Source organism: Beta vulgaris, chromosome 7 (genome assembly GCF_026745355.1).
Source record: "Beta vulgaris subsp. vulgaris cultivar EL10 chromosome 7, EL10.2, whole genome shotgun sequence".
NCBI classification, from domain to species: Eukaryota; Viridiplantae; Streptophyta; class Magnoliopsida; order Caryophyllales; family Amaranthaceae; genus Beta; species Beta vulgaris.
The window spans coordinates 7444339-7465148 of record NC_079208.1 but is presented as its reverse complement, the minus strand read 5'-3'; the positions used below and the strand labels follow the sequence as shown (position 1 = coordinate 7465148).

The 20810-nt window shown below is 35.1% G+C and overlaps 2 protein-coding genes and 1 pseudogene across 2 annotated transcripts; all 3 read left to right on the top strand.

Moving 5' to 3' along the window:
- Positions 1-1209: 1209 nt before the first annotated feature.
- LOC104898555 (auxin-binding protein ABP19a) lies at positions 1210-2099 on the top strand. The gene has a single exon (XM_010685649.4). It carries the CDS (start codon positions 1297-1299, stop codon positions 1921-1923), a length of 627 nt encoding a protein of 208 aa, XP_010683951.2. The 5' UTR covers positions 1210-1296; the 3' UTR covers positions 1924-2099.
- A 3202-nt stretch (positions 2100-5301) lies between these two features.
- On the top strand, positions 5302-6216 carry LOC125499398 (auxin-binding protein ABP19a-like; annotated as a pseudogene).
- A 5573-nt stretch (positions 6217-11789) lies between these two features.
- LOC125499421 (auxin-binding protein ABP19a-like) lies at positions 11790-12687 on the top strand. Its single transcript, XM_048648198.2, has one exon. It carries the CDS (start codon positions 11877-11879, stop codon positions 12501-12503), a length of 627 nt encoding a protein of 208 aa, XP_048504155.1. The 5' UTR covers positions 11790-11876; the 3' UTR covers positions 12504-12687.
- Positions 12688-20810: the final 8123 nt, after the last annotated feature.

The following is a 20810-nucleotide window of genomic DNA, read 5'->3' as shown; positions in this document are numbered from 1 at the left end:
TTACAAATTATCACCCAAAATTCAGATCCTTATTGTCAATTTTTCCTAAATATAATTAATAAATGAATTATTAGACATTAAGCACTTATAAAGTAGTCTTTTTCTAAATATGCACCTTATAAACAATTATTTTTATAACAAAACCACATCATATGAATCTTTTTTCTTTCGACTATTAACGGATTCCGTGCGAAGAAAATGGAATATTTTGTCTACATTGACGATATATTCCACTAAATTGGTCAAGTGGTGACAATAAAAAAAAAAACCATATGAGATAGTTATTTAATAAAAAATTTATGACGCAGTCGGAAAATATGGAGAATAGCAAGCGCTAATCTCGATCAAGAACAAACAGATTTACAAGCGATAAATCTGTAAAAACTTCGGAAACCACCAGAAAAGAGTAGGAACTCTGTGATATTATTAAAAGTCAAAAACTATCTCCAAACAATGACCTAATAATGTTTAAATACTTAACACAAAACCCTAATACGAAAATAAGGAAATAATAAAATCCGGAAATAATTAAAATACTGATTTCGGGCATTAAACGAACTCGGATGGCTTAAAAATGCCCGTTCCGCTTCCGAAAAGGTATCACAATAAGCAATCAGACTCCGTCGGCCCGATTAGTAGAAATCATTTCAGGCTCTTTTGTTGAACTTCATTATCGAACTTATCCGCTAACCTTCCTACGTCAATTTATAAGGCGATTATGTAAGAAAAGTCAGATTTATAAAGTAGTTAAAGTAAAAAAATTCCTTAATAAGTACAAGAAATAAGAAGATATGGGAAAGACCAAGTCCGTTGATAAACACTAAGAAATGTGCTATTTTCAATTAAGGTTGCTTTTCGATTCAAAAAATAAAATAAAATAAAGAACATGTGCTGTTCCAAACCATCCAGGAGTATTGTTAATAATCACATACCATCTATAAAATGCAATATGTTATTTCAATTAATTAAGCTCGGTATTTTGGAGAACACTATTGTTAAACAGTTGAAGACAAAATTAAAGCCACTTGAATACCCGAATCAAGATGGCTTTTTTCTAAAATCTTGAAGAGTTGTGGATAATTGACTTATAGCTTGAGCAACTAATTTGGACAGGAATATGTCAGATATTCCCCTTTGGTTGACGAAGGATGAGTACTCTATATATATAGGGTGCCAATCTTGGCTACCATATCTCATATCCAACAAAAACACGAAGCAAGTAACAAAACTTCCCTTACCAAATCTACTTCTTGCCTCTTGGGAACTTATAATAATTCCAGCAAAATTTATTGCAAAATGAATAACCTTATAGTTTTCTTCACTTTTTCTCTCTTGGTTTGTCTCTCTCGTGCAATAGAAGTTGATTTTTGTGTAGCAGATCGTAGTCTCCCAAGGGGACCAGAAGGGTATGCTTGTAGAGACCCTGCTACTCTAACTACAGATGATTTTGTTTACACTGGTTTTCGTGGTGGTAGAACGATCACAAATGTACCCGGCAACAACGTAACTCTAGCATTTGTTGATCAATTTCCAGCTTTGAATGGTTTAGGTATATCTATGGCAAGGTTAGACTTTGGTGTAGGTGGAGTTATACCTGTACACTCACACCGAACATCAGAAGTTATAATTGTATCAAGGGGGTCGATAATTGCGGGATTTATTGACACAAACAACACTGCATACTACAGAAGACTTGAGGTTGGAGATGTTATGATTTTCCCACAAGCCATGCTTCATTTCCAGGTTAATGTTGGTACAACCCCAGCTACCGCATTTGTTAGTCTTAATGGTGCAAACCCAGCAATTCAATTCACTATGAACTCATTATTTGGTGGTAACTTACCTGCTGACATAGCTCAGCAAATCACTCTTCTGAGTAATACCGAGGTGATGAGGATGAAGAGAGCATTCGGCACTGCTTAAAATTTTATTTAAGTTATTCTTTATTGATTACCAAATCAACCAATCTATTCGTTTGCTCAACAAATGTATGATGACAACATGTGTTTCTTGTTTCTGTTCTTTCATATTTATCGTTTTGAGTGTATAAAGTTTACTGTATTATGTTCATTCACCAATAAATAAATTCCTTCATTCTAAAGCAATGTATATTGCATAAAAGACACTTGTTGTACCACATAATTAACCAATATTTGGGCGAGCGAAAGGAAGGTATGACAAGCACCAACCAGATTGTGGTAATGAGTCGATCAGCCACTAAAGAACCCGAATATGCACTAAGTTTAGAGTTCGTGTCAACAGGAGTCACTGGAGGCTTACAAGTCTCCAGGAATACACGCTCCAATATTTCATGGACATACTTTGTCTAAGAAAGAAGCATATAGAAAGAAATACGAGTGTCTGAAGTACCCAAGAAAATAACATATATAGAGGCCCAAGTCATTCATAGGAAATTCAGTTTCCATACTTCTAATCATACAGTCCCTCAAAGAATTAGAAGTTGTGCACAAAGTTATATCATTAATTATAAACATCATTCTGATGGGGATGAGAAAATAATAATTTTTCACGATTTGATGGATTTTTTTTCTTTTTTCATTTAATCCAATCAAAGATATTTATGCTCTCTTCTGTTAACTTATTTTAACTTATTTCAGAAAAAAAAAAAGATAAGATATGATAAAATAAGATGTTAGACAACACAGTAAATTATCTTATAAGATAAGATAAGATAAAATATGATAAGATAAGATAAGATAAGATAAGATAATTTAAGATAAGATCAAATAAGATAAGATAAGATAAGATAAAATAAGTTGAATTAAACGAAACCTTAATATGTAAAAAAATATATTATACTACACATGAAAAAAATTATTATACCAGAACTTGTGCATTGCACATAATAATTAATATATTATATACTTCCTCAATCATCCGTTTCGAAATAAGTGAAACACTTTTCTCAAAAAACTCTCAAATAAAGGAGAGAACTGTTTCACTCATTTCAAAGTGGAGGAAGTATATTATTTGAGCAGGTAAGGTGAATGACAAATTGCACATGACATTATCTGAGCAGAATGTTAAATATTATCAACAATTGTATTTTTGGCTTTAAAAAATTTTCTTTGATCCCAATTTAATTTAATATGTATTTGCGGGTTTTGATTTATTTTATAGATGTCGTATGATTTCAATCAATTAATTTTTATTTTAAAAAAATAAAAAATTATAGAGTGTTTAGATAAGCTGTAAAGATATATAATAATTAATATTAAGTTTTCCAATAAATATAAAAATAATAAGTAAAACACAAAATATAAGATAATGTTAGTTGTATATTACATGAGATTTATTATTAGCTAATCCAATTCATCACCATTACTACCATGATTTTTGATAAGCTTAAAGAATTTCGTTGGCTAATACATACGATATCAATAGCAAGAGCTACAAAAATTTGTTGACCAATAAAATACTATATAAGGGTGTTAAATGCACCCAAATGAAAATTAAAAAATCACAAATACTACATGACTTTGTTGACCAATTAAAAACAAGAGTCTGTATATTATAACAAGATAACAAGTAACGCTTGGTCAAGTGGTAAATATTTGACATAATGATTTTAACATCATTGGATTGAATCTTATTATAGGCTCTTTAGGAGTGAGGTTTCCTTTACCATTTCCCATCCATCCCAATGAGTTTGACCTGCAAATAGTTAAACCTGACCGAGATGTCAATTCAATATGCCTCTTCATCTTACCTACCCAAAAGGAAAAGTACAAGAAAATATACTACGTAATTATATATATATATATATATATATATATATATATATATATATATATATATATATATATATATATATTATATATATATATATATATATCAAGGATAACAAGTAGTACTTGATCTAGTGGTTTGGTTTGTATATCACAATCTTAAGGTTGAGGGATATATCAAACCATGCTAGAGGCACTTTGGTGGTGGGAATTTTCCCTTACCATCCTCGTACTCCCAATAAGCCTTGCCTACAAACGCGGGTCGAATTGACTTGAGCGAGGTTAATTCCTATCCAATTATCTCTATTCTATATGTCAAGACTCAAGAGGGGTAAGACACCAAAAAATAAAGAAAAAAAGGAGTAACTACCTACTTTAATTAAAAAAATTGAAAAAGTAAAAATAAAAAAGGAACTACCTAATAATTTTAAAAAATTAAAAAGATAAAAAAGACACTATAAAATGAAAACAGTCAACAATTCAAAAATCTCTAATTTATTAGATATAAATAGCAATTAATTTAATTTTCTACATACCCTAAAACAATTAATTTTTGTACGTGTTTTCGCACGCATCGCGTGCATATAAAACTAGTCAACATAATGCCCTTATGCCCACCTGCTGCTCACGTGTTGTACACTTAGAGTTATATAATTTGTTTGGTATAACTCCTTCACTTTTTTATTTTAAATACAAATAGTTCTTTTTTTTAGGGGAAAAATACAAATACTTCTAGTTACAGAGCTCTTGTCAAGCCCTAATCTTAAACACAACTATATTAATATAATTCAAAAGTAGTGGCACATGTGTCAAGGACCACCCACCACTAATGATTAATGAATCTATCGTCATCCATGGTTAATGTTGGCGTTGAATTATAATACTTCATCCGTTTCATTTTACTCGCTATACTTCTTAATTTACGGATTCCTAAGCAATTTTTGGAGAAGGGAGGTAGAGAGTAAAAAGAAAAGGGACCCATATGGGAAGAGAGAGATAGAGAGAGTTTATCGCCAAAAAAGAAGTGTAGCAAATAATGTGAAACTTCCCATAATGAAAAGTATAGCGAGTATTTTGAAACGGAGGAAATATTCAACACTCTTGAATTAACAATTAAGAAAATTATCATACAATTGTTGAGAATATAATTTGTGAGAGTTATCATACAATTGATAAATACATTGGAGAAGATAGTTGTTTTTAATGAATATGGTAAAGACCAAGTCCGTGAATGAAATGCAATGCGTTATTTCAATTAAATAAGCTCCGTATTTTGTAGACCGCGTCTAATTGAAATTCTTAATCTTCGGTTCCTGGATAGTGGATACATTATACATACTATTGTTGAAGACAAAATTGAAGACATTGAATAAATCCCTGATGTCAGGAAAAAAGAAATACATAAAGCCTTTTTTCAAAAATCCTGAACTGTGTGAATTGTGATAATTGACTTCTAGTTTGAGCAACTAATTTGGACAGCTCAATGTCAAATATTCCCCTTTGGTTGACGAAGGATGAGTACTCTACTCTATATATATAGGGTGCCAATCTTGGCTACCATATCTCATATCCAACAAAAACACGAAGCAAGTAACAAAACTCCCCTTAGCAAATCTACCTCTTAGGCTCTTATAATTCTAGCACAATAAATTGCAAAATGAATAGCCTTACAGTTTTCTTCACTTTTTCCCTCTTGGTTTGTCTCTCTCGTGCAATAGAAGTTGATTTTTGTGTAGCAGATCGTAGTCTCCCAAGGGGACCAGAAGGATATGCTTGTAGAGATCCTGCTACTCTTACGACAGATGATTTTGTTTTCACTGGTTTCCGTGGCGGCAGAACGATCACAAATGTACCCGGAAACAACGTAACTCTAGCATTTGTTGATCAATTCCCAGCATTGAATGGTCTAGGTATTTCTATGGCAAGGTTAGACTTTGGAGTCGGTGGAGTTATACCTGTACACTCACACCGAACATCTGAAGTTCTAATCGTATCAAGGGGGTCAATAATTGCGGGATTTATTGACACAAACAACACTGCATACTACAGAAGACTTGAGGTTGGAGATGTTATGATTTTCCCACAAGCCATGCTTCATTTCCAAGTTAATGTTGGACCACCCCAGCTACCGCATTTGTTAGTTTGAATGGTGCAAACCCAGCAATTCAATTCACTATGAACTCCTTGTTCGGCGGTAACTTACCTGCTGACATAGCTCAACAAATCACTCTTCTAAGTAATGCGGAGGTAATGAGGATGAAGAGGGCATTTGGCACTGCTTAAAATTTTATTTAAGTTATTCTTTATTGATTACCAAATCAATCAATCTATTCGTTTGCTCAATAAATATATGATGACAACGTGTGTTTCTTGTTTCAATTCTTTCATATTTATCGCTTTGAGTGTATAAAGTTTACTTTGTAGTATGTTCATTCACCAAGAAATAAATTCATTTGTTCTATAGCAATGTATATTATATAGTCTTTCTATCACCTTCGAGGTTAAAATCTCTATCATTTCACATTTAACACAAGGTGGTTCGCGACGGTTTATATGTCTTGGACATGAAAAAAATAAAATAATAGGTATGTTATTAGGGCAATAATATTTATCGAATAATTAGAAAATTATCCATAATCGTACGTAGGAAGAGTAGTTATTCCTCCATTGGATTTTCTAAGTAAAGAGGAGAGGAGTGAGAAAGACAAAGTCATTGCATAAGTAAAGTTGCTGCATGCCATTGCAAATGCAGAATTTGCAAAAATTGAAGTTGTTTTCTAGTTTTATTTTTATTTAGAAACTCTACTACAAGCTCACATACTAACTTTATTAGTATAATAGAAACTTTTGTACTTCAAATATACAAGGGTTTGTTTTAAGAGATAGAAGGGGAACTGATGGGGAAGATAAGGACAAGCTCTTTTGAAATCTATAACTAGGAGCGTTTCGTTAGCAAATCGTCCATTCAGTACTAGTGGTTGTTTCAGCCCAAAAAATCTGATTTCAAAAGATCAGCTTGTGAGAGAAGTATTTAATGAGAACGAATTGGGCATGTTGATTAAATGAAATGCAACTTATGCTATGTTTGATAAGGTATCTAACTATTTATCGTACACTCTTATAAAAAGTAACACTTATCAGCAGTTTGCTAACTGTCAAATAGACTGCGATGATGCCTCGGGTAGCATGTCATGTAGTTGGAGTTTTATAATTTTGTTTGATGGTGATTTTTGTTTTTGAAAAAATTTATTCTAGTTACATAGATCTTGTTTTGTGTCCTTAATATTAAATAAGACTAGATTATTATAATTCTAAAGTAGTGGAGCATCTGTCAAGAACACTTCAATATTAAATCTATCGTCATCCATGTAATACGTCCAAAATTTTGTGTAAGAGATATTGAACCCTAACCTATTACTAGAATTGTCATAATTACCATCAAATTAAAGTTCTTACTCCAACAAATTCCAACATTGAATAGTATATATAGACACGAATTTTGTAGGGCAAACTTAAACCTAAGGCATGAGGTAGCACTCCTGTCTTCTTATACATAAAAACAAGTTGCCGACCAAGGGTGAGCCGTGAGACAAATAATTTGATGTCTTAACTAATGAAATGTTATAGGAATTAATAACATGGGGCATCAAAAAGTGGAATAATTATGAAAAATTATGAACATAATGGCCCTACACGACTCGGGCTGTATAGAAAATAACAAGTGCAATAGGCTTTCCGTAACAATACTCATTTGCTAAATGCCACCCTAGAATTTCTTACTAACGCCCTGTATAAATACATATACATGTATTTATACTTTAGCACTCACTATCCCACTCTCTTTCACCCTCCCTCACTCTCTTCACTCTCCATCACTCTCTCACTACATCTCTTTCATTAACAAGGATCTCCCATCAAGAACTCCGACAATTTTTCCGGCGACAATAACTCCGACAACTTTTCCGACCACATTATTGCATTATTAATATTAATGAAATTTTATAATTCTTTTAATACACAAAATTGGACTATATTGACTTTAAAAAAAAAGTGCCCAGGCACCCAAATTAGGTGCCTGAAGCTGTGGTTGGGCGCCTAGGTACAAGCGTCTAAATAAGGTGCATGTACCTGTGGTTGGGCGCCTAATTTAGGCGTCTTACCACAGGTTTGGGCACCTAATTTAGGCGCATGTACCTGTGGTTGGGCGCCTGATTTATTTAGGCGCCTGACCACAGGTTCAGGCACCTAATCTAGGCGCATACATGCACCTGTGGTTGGGCGCCTAATTAATTTAGGCGCCTAACCACAGGTTCATGCACCTAATCTAGGCGCATGTACCTGTGGTTGGGCGCCTAATTTAGGCACCACAGGTTCGGGCACCTAATTTAGGTGTTTGGGCACTTTTTTTTTAAAGTCAATATAGTCCAATTTTGTGTATTAAAAGAATTATAAAATTTCATTAATATTAATAATGCAATAATGTGGCCTAAAAAGTTGCCGGAGTTATTGTTGCAGGAGTTATTGTCGTCGAAAAGTTGCCGGAAAAATAGTCGGAGTTCTTGAAGGGAAAGTTAGCCGGAATAATTGTCGGAGTTATTGTGGATGAAAGAGATGTAGGGAGGAAAATACAACCCATGAATACAAATACAAAAATACAGGGAGTTAACTGAAAATTCTAAGGCATCATTTAGCAAGACCCGAATAAAATAGGCAAGCCCCAATAAAAGGCAAAACAAATCACCTAATGGAAACAAACGATATTAGTTATCTTGAGCTATTAGAATATAACAAAAAGAAATATATGGGGGGATCACTCAGGATCAAGAGCTAATTGCTAATTATGCAAGTTTTGAGTTGATAAGAGTGTCGTGCACCTAATAAAAATAAATAACCTAACTAAAGCTCCTAACTATGTAGTAAAGTAAGTTAGAGTCGATCCCACAAAGACAAAGTTGTTCTATTAGTCCTTATGTAATGGTAAGACTAAAGGAGTTTAATATGATGATGGTCAAATAAACTATACTAATCAATATATAAATAAAAGACTCCATAGTTAATTATCTCCACTAGCATGAACTAATACAAAATAACTCCTACCCTAAACTAATCAATTAAATGCTTACAAGGGAAAGTACACTCTATAAAATACATACCATAAAACTCTCTCGAGTATCTATGGCTTTCTAATATGCACTCAAGCCTACTCCCGTGGAATCATGCAAATTAAAGACATTAAACGTGACACTCGGACTTCCTAACAATCCATTCTACCTACTCCGTGGAGAATTTCATGTCCTTAATTGAAATACTCAAAGCCGTCAAATCCAACTCCCGTTATGATCAAGACAGTGGAATTAGAAAAATACTAGTTATCTCTAATCTAGTATTGGAATATGCACAATCAATTAAGCAAGAATAATTAACAATTAATATGAGAATTTAAAGAAATAATAATGAATTAAATCATACTAGGATTTAACTTAACCATAGATAAAAGAAACTACTCAATTATAATTGAAATAAATAATAAACAATTTAGAGAACAATAATTGAAATTCATAATAATAAACAAAGGAAAAGAAGAAAAAAATAAATACTTGAATTGATGGAAAAAAGGTAGAGTCTTGAAGATTAATGAAGATCTACAAGTTACTCTCTCTAACTTTGTTCTCTATAGAAACCTTAAAAAATGTGTACAATAGACTATCTCCCCTCATTGAACAAATTAAAGAGTATTTATAACTTCCTAAAATAATAAAACCGACTTCGCAAAACGCGTCATGGGGCAGACCAATACGGACGTGTCAATAATGACACAGACGTGTTGACCTGTAACTATAAAATGTAATATACGAAAATAAGCGATTGCCTTGAAGAAATCAGACTGACACGGCCGTGTCAATTTTGACACGGCAGTGTTGCCCTATAATTGTCAATTTCCCCAACTCAAATTCGAACAACAACAACTTTTGATACGGAGCTCCGTTTGGCACATGTAATATATCGTTGGAAAGCTCTTTACGTTTAATTTCCAACCCAATTAGAATAACCTAATTATCGTTTTTAAGTCAAAAGTTATGGGAGAAATGGTGCAGAGGTGTCTTATTTCGCACAAGTACACAAAGTCCTTTGTATCTTCTTCAATTCCAATCCGGTTTGGGCACATTATATGTCCTTTTGAAGGTCAAACAAGTGCCTTAATGATCATGTGCTTAAAAAGGAGACTACATTACCTGAGATTACATCAAAGGACCAAACAACCCGTGAAAGCACTGTAGCTTACAAAAATGGACCTAAATATGCATAAATGCAATATAAATGCTCTAATGCTACATGAAAATGCACCCCAATATGCAACTAAATGATGTTAGAATATGTACTTATCATGAGCCATATCATACAATTGATAAATAAATTGATGACGATAATTAATAAATATGGTAAAGTCTACGTTAATAAAAACATGGAGACTATAATTATCGTAGAATTGATAAATACAAGGAAAAATTGACAATAGGCGTATGAACATTGTGTGATAATTTTAAAAGGTCTGAACTATTGATTAAATTGTGTAAGCCCCCTACTTTAGGAGCTCTTGACTTTTAGCGAGACTCAATGACTTGAAATTGACGATTTTATTTTAAATCTAGCTTCCTACTTCTCTCCCGCAATAAAATCTTCTCGTGGGACCCACATTTTACAATTTATGACCTATTAAGCAAGTTTCAAGTCACTGCTGCCCGTTAAAAGTTAATATCGCCTAAAGTATGGACCTACATAGGTTAATCAATAGTTCAGACGTTTTACAAATTATCACCCAAAGTTCAGACCCTTATTGTCAATTTTTCCTAAATACAATTGATAAATGAATTATTAGACATTAAGCACTTATAAAGTAGTCTTTTTCTAAATATGCACCTTATAAACAATTATTTTATAAGAAAACCACATCATATGAATCTTTTTTCTTTCGACTATTAACGGATTCCGTGAGAAGAAAATGGAATATTTTGTCTACATTGACGAAATATTCCACTAAATTGGTCAAGTGGTGACAATATAGAAAAAAACCATATGAGATGGTTATTTAATAAAAAATTTATGATGCAGTCGGAAAATATGGAGAATAGAAAGCGCTAATCTCAATCAAGAACAAACAGATTTACAAGCGATAAATCTGTAAAAACTTCGGAATCCACAAGAAAAGAGTAGGAACTCTGTGATATTATTAAAAGTCAAAAACTGCCTCCAAACAATGACCTAATAATGTTTAAATACTTAACACAAAACACTAATACGAAAATAAGAAAATAATAAAATCCGGAAATAATTGAAATGCTGATTTCGGGCCTTAAACGAACTCGTACGGCTTAAAAAGCCTATAGGTCACAGCATAGCAGTGAGTTTGACTCGTTGGCCCGTTCCGCTTCCGAAAAGGTATCACAATAAGCAATCGGACTCCGTCGGCCCAATTAGTAGAAAATATATCAGGCTCTTTTGTCAAACTTCATTATCGAACTTATACGCTAACCTTCCTACGTCAATTTATAAGGTGATTATGTAAGAAAAGTCAGATTTATAAAGTAGTTAAAGTAAAAAAAAAACTCCTTAATAAGTACAAGAAATATCAAGATATGGGAAAGACCAAGTCCGTTGATAAACACTAAGAAATGTGCTATTTTCAATGAAGGTTGCTTTTCGATTCAAAAAATAAAATAAAATAAAGAACATGTGCTGTTCCAAACCATCCAGGAGTATTGTTAATAATCACCCACCATCTATGAAATGCAATATGTTATTTCAATTAATTAAGCTCGGTATTTTGGAGAACACTATTGTTAAACAGTTGAAGACAAAATTAAAGCCACTTGAATACACGACGGCTTTTTTCTAAAATCTTGAAGGGTTGTGGATAATTGACTTCTAGCTTGAGCAACTAATTTGGACAGGAAAATGTCAAATATTCCCATTTGGTTGACGAAGGATGAGTACTCTATATATATATATAGGGTGCCAATCTTAGCTTACCATATCTCATATCCAAGAAAAACACAAAGCAAGTAACAAAACTCCCCTTAATCTACCTCTTAGGCTCTTATATATAATTCTAGCATTATTGATTGCAAAATGAATAACCTTGTAGTTTTCTTCACTTTTTCTGTCTTGATGTGTCTCTCTCATGCAATAGAAGTTGATTTTTGTGTAGCAGATCGTAGTCTCCCAAGGGGACCACAAGGGTATGCTTGTAGAGACCCTGCTACTCTAACTACAGATGATTTTGTTTACACTGGTTTCCGTGGTGGTAGAACCATCACAAATGTACCCGGCAACAACGTAACTCTAGCATTTGTTGATCAATTTCCAGCTTTGAATGGTTTAGGTATTTCTATGGCGAGGTTAGACTTTGGTGTAGGTGGAGTTATACCTGTACACTCACACCGAACATCAGAGGTTATAATTGTATCAAGGGGGTCGATAATTGCGGGATTTATTGACACAAACAACACTGCATACTACAGAAGACTTGAGGTTGGAGATGTTATGATTTTCCCACAAGCCATGCTTCATTTCCAGGTTAATGTTGGTACAACTCCAGCTACCGCATTTGTTAGTCTTAATGGTGCAAACCCAGCAATTCAATTCACTATGAACTCATTATTTGGTGGTAACTTACCTGCTGACATAGCTCAACAAATCACTCTTCTGAGTAATACCGAGGTGATGAGGATGAAGAGAGCATTCGGCACTGCTTAAAATTCTATTTAAGTTATTCTTTATTGATTACCAAATCAATCAATCTATTCGTTTGCTCAACAAATGTATGATGACAACATGTGTTTCTTGTTTCTGTTCTTTCATATTTATCGTTTTGAGTGTATAAAGTTTACTTTGTAGTATGTTCATTCACTAATAAATAAATTCCTTCATTCTAAAGCAATGTATATTGCATAAAAGACACTTGTTGTACCACATAATTAACCAATATTTGGGCGAGCGAAAGGAAGGTACGACAAGCACCAACCAGATTGTGGTAGGTTAATTTGTTTATGCTAAAAGAGTATATCCTCTCAATTTCTTCTTGAAAACTGGCTAAAAGAGTAATCTATACACGAGAACAGCACAATTTTGATTTTTATCCAAAATTATACAACTTTACAACGGACGAAATAAAAAATGAAAAAAATCAGGGAAACAAACAAATAAAACAAACGAAACCCTAATTAAAAATACAAAACCCTAAATAACAAAAACGAAAGCAATCAAAAGTTAAACTCTAAAATTACAAACAAAAATAAGAAAATGGAACGAAAACAAAAATTAAAAAAAATAAAAATAAACCCAACCCTAGATCCGGTTTATTCTTTTGCAGGCTTTGCCGGTTTTCACCTTTGCAAATCAGGCAGGTCTGGACACACTCGAAAACGACCTTGGTTGCCCCATTTCGCTGGAGAAAATCTTAGATGACCATGGACGAAAAACTCTCTACTCAGAATTCCCCCAGATTCTTCAACAGGTCTCGATAAATCGGTTTACCAACCTTTGAAAAATAACCAATTCAACTCAGAAATATATGTTTGCATGGTGATGCTGATGCTATCATACAATTGTGCAGGGTTTTGCTTGCCTTCAAGAGAAGAGGGAGGGTGAGAGAGAAGAGAGAGAAGAGGGAGGGTGAGAGAGAAGAGGGAGGGTGAGAGAGAAGCGTGAGAGAGAGAGGCGTGAGAGAGAGAGGAGATAGTTCATTTAAATTGTGAGGCGCTTAATTCTTTTTTAAAAAAAAAGCCCGTAAAAGGGGTGCGCTTGTTTAAAAAGCGCAGCCCTTCAATAACAGTTGGGCCGCGCTTGCTTAAAAAGCGCATCCCTTCTATAACAGTAGGGCTGCGCTTTTTAAACAAGCGCAACCCTTCACAAAACAGGACTGGGCTTTTCTATTAAAACGCAGCCCTACTTTAAAGAAGGGTTGTGTTTTATTTAAAAGCCCAATCCTACAATATACAAGGGCTGCATAATGAAGAAAGCGCAGCCCTTCCAGCGAAGCCCTTCCTTTTTTTTTTTCCCTAGTGTCTCTAGGAATACACTCTCCAATATTTCATGGACATACTTTGTCTAAGAAAGAAGCATATAGAAAGAAATACGAGTGTCTGAAGTACCCAAGAAAATAACACATAGAGGCCCAAATCATTCATAGGAAATTCAGTTTCCATACTTCTAATCATGCAGTCCCTCAAAGAATTAGAAGTTGTGCGCAAAGTTATATGATTAATTATATACATGATTAAGATGGGGATGAGAAAACAATAATTTTTCACGATTTGATGGATTTTTTTTCTTTTTTCATTTAATCCAATCAAAGATATTTTTGCTCTTTTCTGTTTAACTTATTTAACTTATTTCAGAAAAAAAAAAGATAAGATAAGATATGATAAAATAAGATGTTAGACAACACAGGAAACTATCTTATAAGATAAAATATGATAAAATAAGATAAGATAAGATAAGATAAGATAAGATAAGATAAGATAAGATAAGATCAAATAAGATAAGATAAGATAAAATAAGTTGAATTAGACGAAACCTTATTATGTAAAAAATATATTATACTACACATGAAAAAAAATTATTATACTAGAACTTGTGCATTGCACATAATAGTTAATATATACTTCCTTAATCATCCGTTTCGAAATAAGTGAAACACTTTTCTCAAAAAACTCTCAAATAAAGGAGAGAAGTGTTTCACTCATTTCAAAGTGGAGGAAGTATATTATTTGAGCAGGTAAGGTGAATGACAAATTGCACATGACATTATCTGAGCAGAATGTTAAATATTATCAACAATTGTATTTTTGGCTTTAAAAAATTTTGTTTGATCCCAATTTAAATTAATATGTATTTGTGGGTTTTGATTTATTTTATAGATGTCGTATGATTTCAATCAATTAATTTTTATTTTAAAAAAATCAAAAATTATAGAGTGTTTAGATAAGCTGTAAAGATATATAATAATTAATATTAAGTTTTCCAATTAATATAAAAATAATAAGTAAAACACAAAATATAAGATACTGTTAGTTGTATATCACATGAGATTTATTATTAGCTAATCCAATTCATCACCATTACTACCATGATTTTCGTTAGCTTTAATGAGATATTGCATGAATCGGAAAAAGATGGTGGTGCTGTTAGAAGGGAGAGTCAGATGAATACTTTCAGGGAGGCGGTGGAGCTATGTGATATTCAAGACTTGGGCTTTCGAGGGAGCCGTTTTACTTGGAGACGGGGGAATGACTCCAATAGCATGATTCGGGAGAGATTAGATAGATTTATGGCGAGTGATGATTGGTGCGATTTGTTCCCGCATAGCTGGGTGCGGAATTTTCCAATTTATAAGTCTGATCATGCGCCAATCCTTCTATGTTCTGATTCATTTCGTCATAGGCGTGGAGGGAAGAAAGTGGTTCATTTTGAGTCTTTATGGCTCTCGAATGCAGAGTGCGGGGAGGTAGTTAAGAAGGCGTGGGAGGGGAATGGTGCCGCAAATGTTGTGGACAGGGTGGAAGGATGCTCGACGGCTCTCCGGGGGTGGGCTGCTGCCACTTTTGGCGATTTTAAAAAGAAAATAAAATTGAAGGAAGAAGAATTGCAGCTGTGGCAGAGTAAACCACCGGATGGGAATGTGTTGGATAGATGCCGAGAAATCGTTTCAGAACTTGATGAGATGCATCGATTACAGGAGTCGTACTGGCATGCCAGAGCCAGAGTGAATGAGTTGAGTGACGGGGATAAAAACACGGCTTACTTTCATCACAAAGCTAGCCAACGAAAACGTCGCAATTCAATATTGAAGCTTCAAGATGAAAATGGCGAGTGGAAGCAAAAAGAAGAGGAAATTGGGGAGATCATTTCTGGTTATTTTTCGAACATTTTCTCCTCCTCAGCGCCTTCTGACATGGAGGCCGCTATAGCTGGGTTGGCGACAAAAGTGTCGGATGCTACAAATAACGTGTTGACAGCGACGCCTACGGCAGATGAGATTAGAGGGGCTCTTTTTCAGATGCACCCAAACAAAGCTCCCGGGATTGATGGTATGCATGCTCTGTTTTATCAGCGTTTTTGGCATATTGTTGGTAGTGATATTGTGAATTTTATTGTTAATTGGTGGAATGGAGTTGCGGATATAGGGCCTCTTAACAAAACTTGTATTGTTTTAATTCCCAAGTGCCAGCATCCTCAACAGATGGGAGATTTTCGGCCTATTAGTTTGTGTACGGTGATTTGTAAGATCATTTCTAAAATGATGGCTAATAGGCTTAAACTCTTTTTACCTGATCTTATTTCTGTGCATCAAAGTGCTTTTGTTCCTGGAAGGCTGATAACGGATAATGCTATGGTTGCGTTTGAAATTTTTCACTCCATGAAAAGAAAAGGTGAAGGCAAAACTGGGTCGATGGCGTTTAAATTGGATATGAGTAAGGCCTACGATAGAGTGGAGTGGATTTTTCTGGAGAAGGTGATGCTGAAGTTTGGTTTTTGTTCAGGGTGGGTGAATCGTGTTATGGATTGTCTTTCAAGTGTATCGTACTCTTTCAAGTTGAATGGAAAAATAGAAGGGAATATTATGCAGAGAGGGGACTTCGGCAGGGAGATCCGTTGTCCCCGTACTTGTTTCTCTTGTGTGCTGAGGCTTTTTCGAGCCTACTGACTCTAGCGTCGCATGATGGTCGGATTCATGGTGCCCGGGTTAGTCGTTCTGCTCCTCGTGTATCACATTTATTTTTTGCGGATGACAGTATTTTGTTTACTAGGGCGACACTTCAGGAATGCTCTGTGGTGGCTGATATTCTCAGTACGTATGAAAGAGCATCTGGTCAGAAAATAAATTTTAATAAATCTGAGGTGTCTTTTAGTAAGGATGTGGGCGATAACAGGAGAGAGGAGATAAGATCTTTATTTGGGGTTCGCGAGGTGGAAAAGCATGAAAAATATTTGGGGCTCCCGACAGTAATAGGAAGATCAAAAAAGATGGTGTTTGCGGTGCTGAAGGAGAGAGTGTGGAAAAAATTGCAGGGGTGGAAAGAGAAGTTGTTGTCACGTGCTGGAAAAGAGGTGTTATTGAAAGCTGTCATTCAGTCTATTCCTACTTACATGATGAGTTTGTTTGCTATTCCAGTTGGTATCCTTGATGACATTAATTCCATGTGTGCCAGATTTTGGTGGGGTGCTAGGGGTGCTGAGAGAAAGATGCATTGGTTGAGTTGGGAGAAATTGTGTTTGCCAAAATCATATGGTGGTTTGGGTTTTCGAGATCTTAAAGTTTTCAACCAAGCTCTTCTCGCCAAACAGGGGTGGAGATTATTGTGTGATACTAGCTCTTTAGTGCACGATGTGATGAGTTCGAGGTATTATAAGAATGGCACCTTTTTGCAAGCTTTAAGAGGTTATGATCCAAGCTTTGTGTGGCGTAGCATCTGGGGGGCGAAGGCTTTGTTATTGGAGGGACTGAAATGGAGAGTGGGGGATGGGCAGGACATTCGGGTTTGGGATGATTCTTGGCTCCCGGGGGAGTCCTCCAGTTTGGTTCCTACGCCTAATTTAGAGAGTTCAGCGGATCTCCGGGTGTCGGACCTTATTAGTGAGGATGGTTGCTGGGACATTGAAGCACTTTCCGCTTATCTCATGGAGGAAGATGTTGTCCGTGTGTTAGACATCCCGCTTAGCGAGAGGCAGCCTAAGGATGTATTATTTTGGTGGCCGGCGTCTAATGGTATATACTCTACAAAATCTGGTTACTGGTTGGGAAGGCTAGGCCATTTGCGTGGATGGGCGGAGCGGTTTGGAGGTGATAATAGTGAGGTCTGGCAAGCGGTTTGGAATGTTGGTGGTCCCCCTAAGTTAAGCCACTTTATATGGAGAGCTTGCACAGGATCATTGGCTACGAGAGGTAGATTATACGACCGCCATATTTTGGATAATGGATGTTGTACTCATTGTGAGGGTGGAAATGAGTCTATAGTTCACGCTATTTTTCACTGCTCTTTAGTTGCACCTATATGGGAAGGCTCCCCCTTTTTTAATTATCTCAATGATGCACCTGTGACTTCTTTTATGGCGTTATTTGTCTGGATGAAATCTAAACTGGATAAGCAAGATTTTCTTTCTTTGATGGCTCTTGCGTGGGCAGCGTGGTCCTACCACAATTCGGTGACTCATGGTGAGCCATGGCCGAACAAGGAGGTGGGTGTGGCGGGCTTTTTGAAGCTGGTGCAGGATTACAAGGGGTATGCGGCTGCTGTCATGGGTCGCCCTCCCCTCTCGAGTGGTTTCCCTTGTCGCTCGAGCTGGAGCCCTCCTAGAGATGGGTGTGTTAGGATAAACACTGATGCTGCGGTGTTTGGTGATAATGGAGTGGGATTAGGTGTGGTGTTAAGGGATGAGGCTGGGAAGCTCGTGTTGGTTGCTGTCCAACGTGTTAGAGCTCGCTGGAACTCGGCTATGGCCGAGGCTGCTGCTGCCCGCTTCGGTCTTCAAGTTGCGCTTCGACATGGTTTCTCTCAAGTGGAATTGGAAACAGATGCTCTCACTCTTTCGAAGGCCGTTTTCTTAAACAAAGTGGGGCGTTCTCCTTTGGATCTTCTTGTTGAAGATATTTGTGTTATGAGCAGTAGTTTTTCTATTTTTAATGTCTTTCATGTTAAGCGTGTTGGGAATACGGTAGCACACTTTGTAGCTAGAATTCCTCCGGATACGGGGGTTGAACAAATTTTTGTTGATGATTTTCCGCAAGGTGTCTTAGCCTTGGCGGACCTTGATGGTGCTTAATAATATTGTGGCCGTTTCCCCTCAAAAAAAAGCTACAAAAATTTGTTGACCAATAAAATACTATAAGGGTGTTAAATGCACCCAAATGAAAATTAAAAAATCACAAATACTACATGACTTTGTTGACCAATCAAAAACAAGAGTCTGTATATAATAACAAGATAACAAGGCTTGGTCATCAAGTGGTAAAGATTTGACATAATGATTTTAACATCATTGGATTGAATCCTACTATAGGCTCTTTAGGAGTGAGGTTTCCCTTGCCATTCCCCATCCATCCCAATGAGTTTGACCTGCAAATCTGACTAGGTAAACCTAACCGAGATGTCAATTCAATATGCCTCTTCATCTTACCTACCCAAAAAAAGAAATATATATTATATCAAGAGGAAAAGTACAAGAAAATATACTACGTAATTATATATATATATATATATATATATATATATATATATATATCAAGGATAACAAGTAGTACTTGATCTAGTGGTTTGGTTTGTATCTCACAATCTTAAGGTTGAGGGATCAGACCGTGCTAGAGGCACTTTGGTGGTGGGGATTTTCCCTTACCATCCTCGTACTCCCAATGAGCCTTGCCTACAAATGCGGGTCGAATTGACCTAAGCGAGGTTAATTCCTATCCAATTATCTCTATTCTATATGTCAAGACTCAAGTGGAGTAAGACACCAAAAAAAAAAGAAAAAAAGGAGTAACTACCTACTTTAATTAAAAAAATAGAAAAAGGAAAAATAAAAAAGGAACTACCTAATAATTTGAAAAAATTAAAAAGATAAAAAAGACACTATAAAATGAAAACAGTCAACGATTCAAAAATCTATAATTTATTAAATATAAATAGCAATTAATTTAATTTTCTACATACCCTAAAAAAATTAATTTTTGTACGTGTTTCCGCACGCATCGCGTGCATATAAAACTAGTCAACATAATGCCCACCTGCTGCTCGCGTGTTGTACACTTGGAGTTATATAATTTGTTTGGTATAACTCCTTCACTTTTTTATTTTAAATTCTTTTTTTACGGGAAAAATACAAATACTTCTAGTTACAGAGCTCTTGTCAAGCCCTAATCTTAAACACAACTATCTATATATATATTTAAAGTAGAATCCTTGAGGCCACGAGTCGTTCAGTTAGGGATTTCAATCCTACGTGGCATGACGTGGCATGCTCCTTTGATCAGTATTTTTTTGAAGCTCAATTAGAGTGTCCACGTGTCACACGAATCAAAGAGTGTGAAATTCCCATAATCACGCATATCCCTTCCTTTAATCACGCATATAATTGATTACGTAATCTATATAATTGACGTCAATTACGGATTTTAATTGATACGTAATCTATATAATTAAGGAAACAGTTATGTCAATCATGTAATCTATGTAATTGATACACTTAAATTGCCTAATCACGCATATAATTTTGGCATCATTATCATCAAATCTTTATATACATAATCAATACTAAATCATTGCCAAATTAGATTAATTTGATTGATACGAAAAAAGTCACTTATGGAAAGAATTTTAAAATCTCAATCAACCTTTATTTTTGGATTTTTAATTGTCAATCAACCTTATTTGGGATTTTAATAAAAATTATGTTATGTACAAAATTACAAGTATAAATAGACATGATATCATAGCTTACCACTACTCACTGCATAACCTTAAAATTACATTCAACCTGATATACCTCACCACATGGAATATGACTATGTAGCATTTTTATTTATAACACAATACACTCTAAATCCACCGGTGATCGCCTTACCTTTGCCTTCTCTTCCACCTTCCTGTGGTGCTTTCGATGAACAGCGGTAGAGCAGAAGAGCAGAAGGACAAACGGCACAAGCATAAATCCATGACAACGCACCAAATTGTAGTAAAAGATTATTGTAGTTGTAGTGATTTCCTCTCATACTCTAGACTGTACCATGTTAGTTACAGAAAAGAGTATTAGACTGGCCCTTATCAACATTAGGTGGCTGTAGTACATTGCCTCTATTTGCGGAGGATATTAAAAGTTGGAAGAAAAGTATTGCAAGTGTTAGTGAATGAGTTATTGAGTCTTGTCAGTCACAAGTTTGTACAAACTTCTCGTATAAATGTTATACTAATATGTAGCTCGCTTTGGACGAATAACTGAAACATCTTCCATATACAGAAAAAACTTATGATATCAAGAATAACAATATACATATATATAATGTCGAAG

Coding starts and splice junctions, on each gene's coding strand:
- LOC104898555 (XM_010685649.4), top strand. CDS start 1,297: ATGAATAACCTTATAGTTTTCTTCACTTTTTCTCTCTTGGTTTGTCTC.
- LOC125499421 (XM_048648198.2), top strand. CDS start 11,877: ATGAATAACCTTGTAGTTTTCTTCACTTTTTCTGTCTTGATGTGTCTC.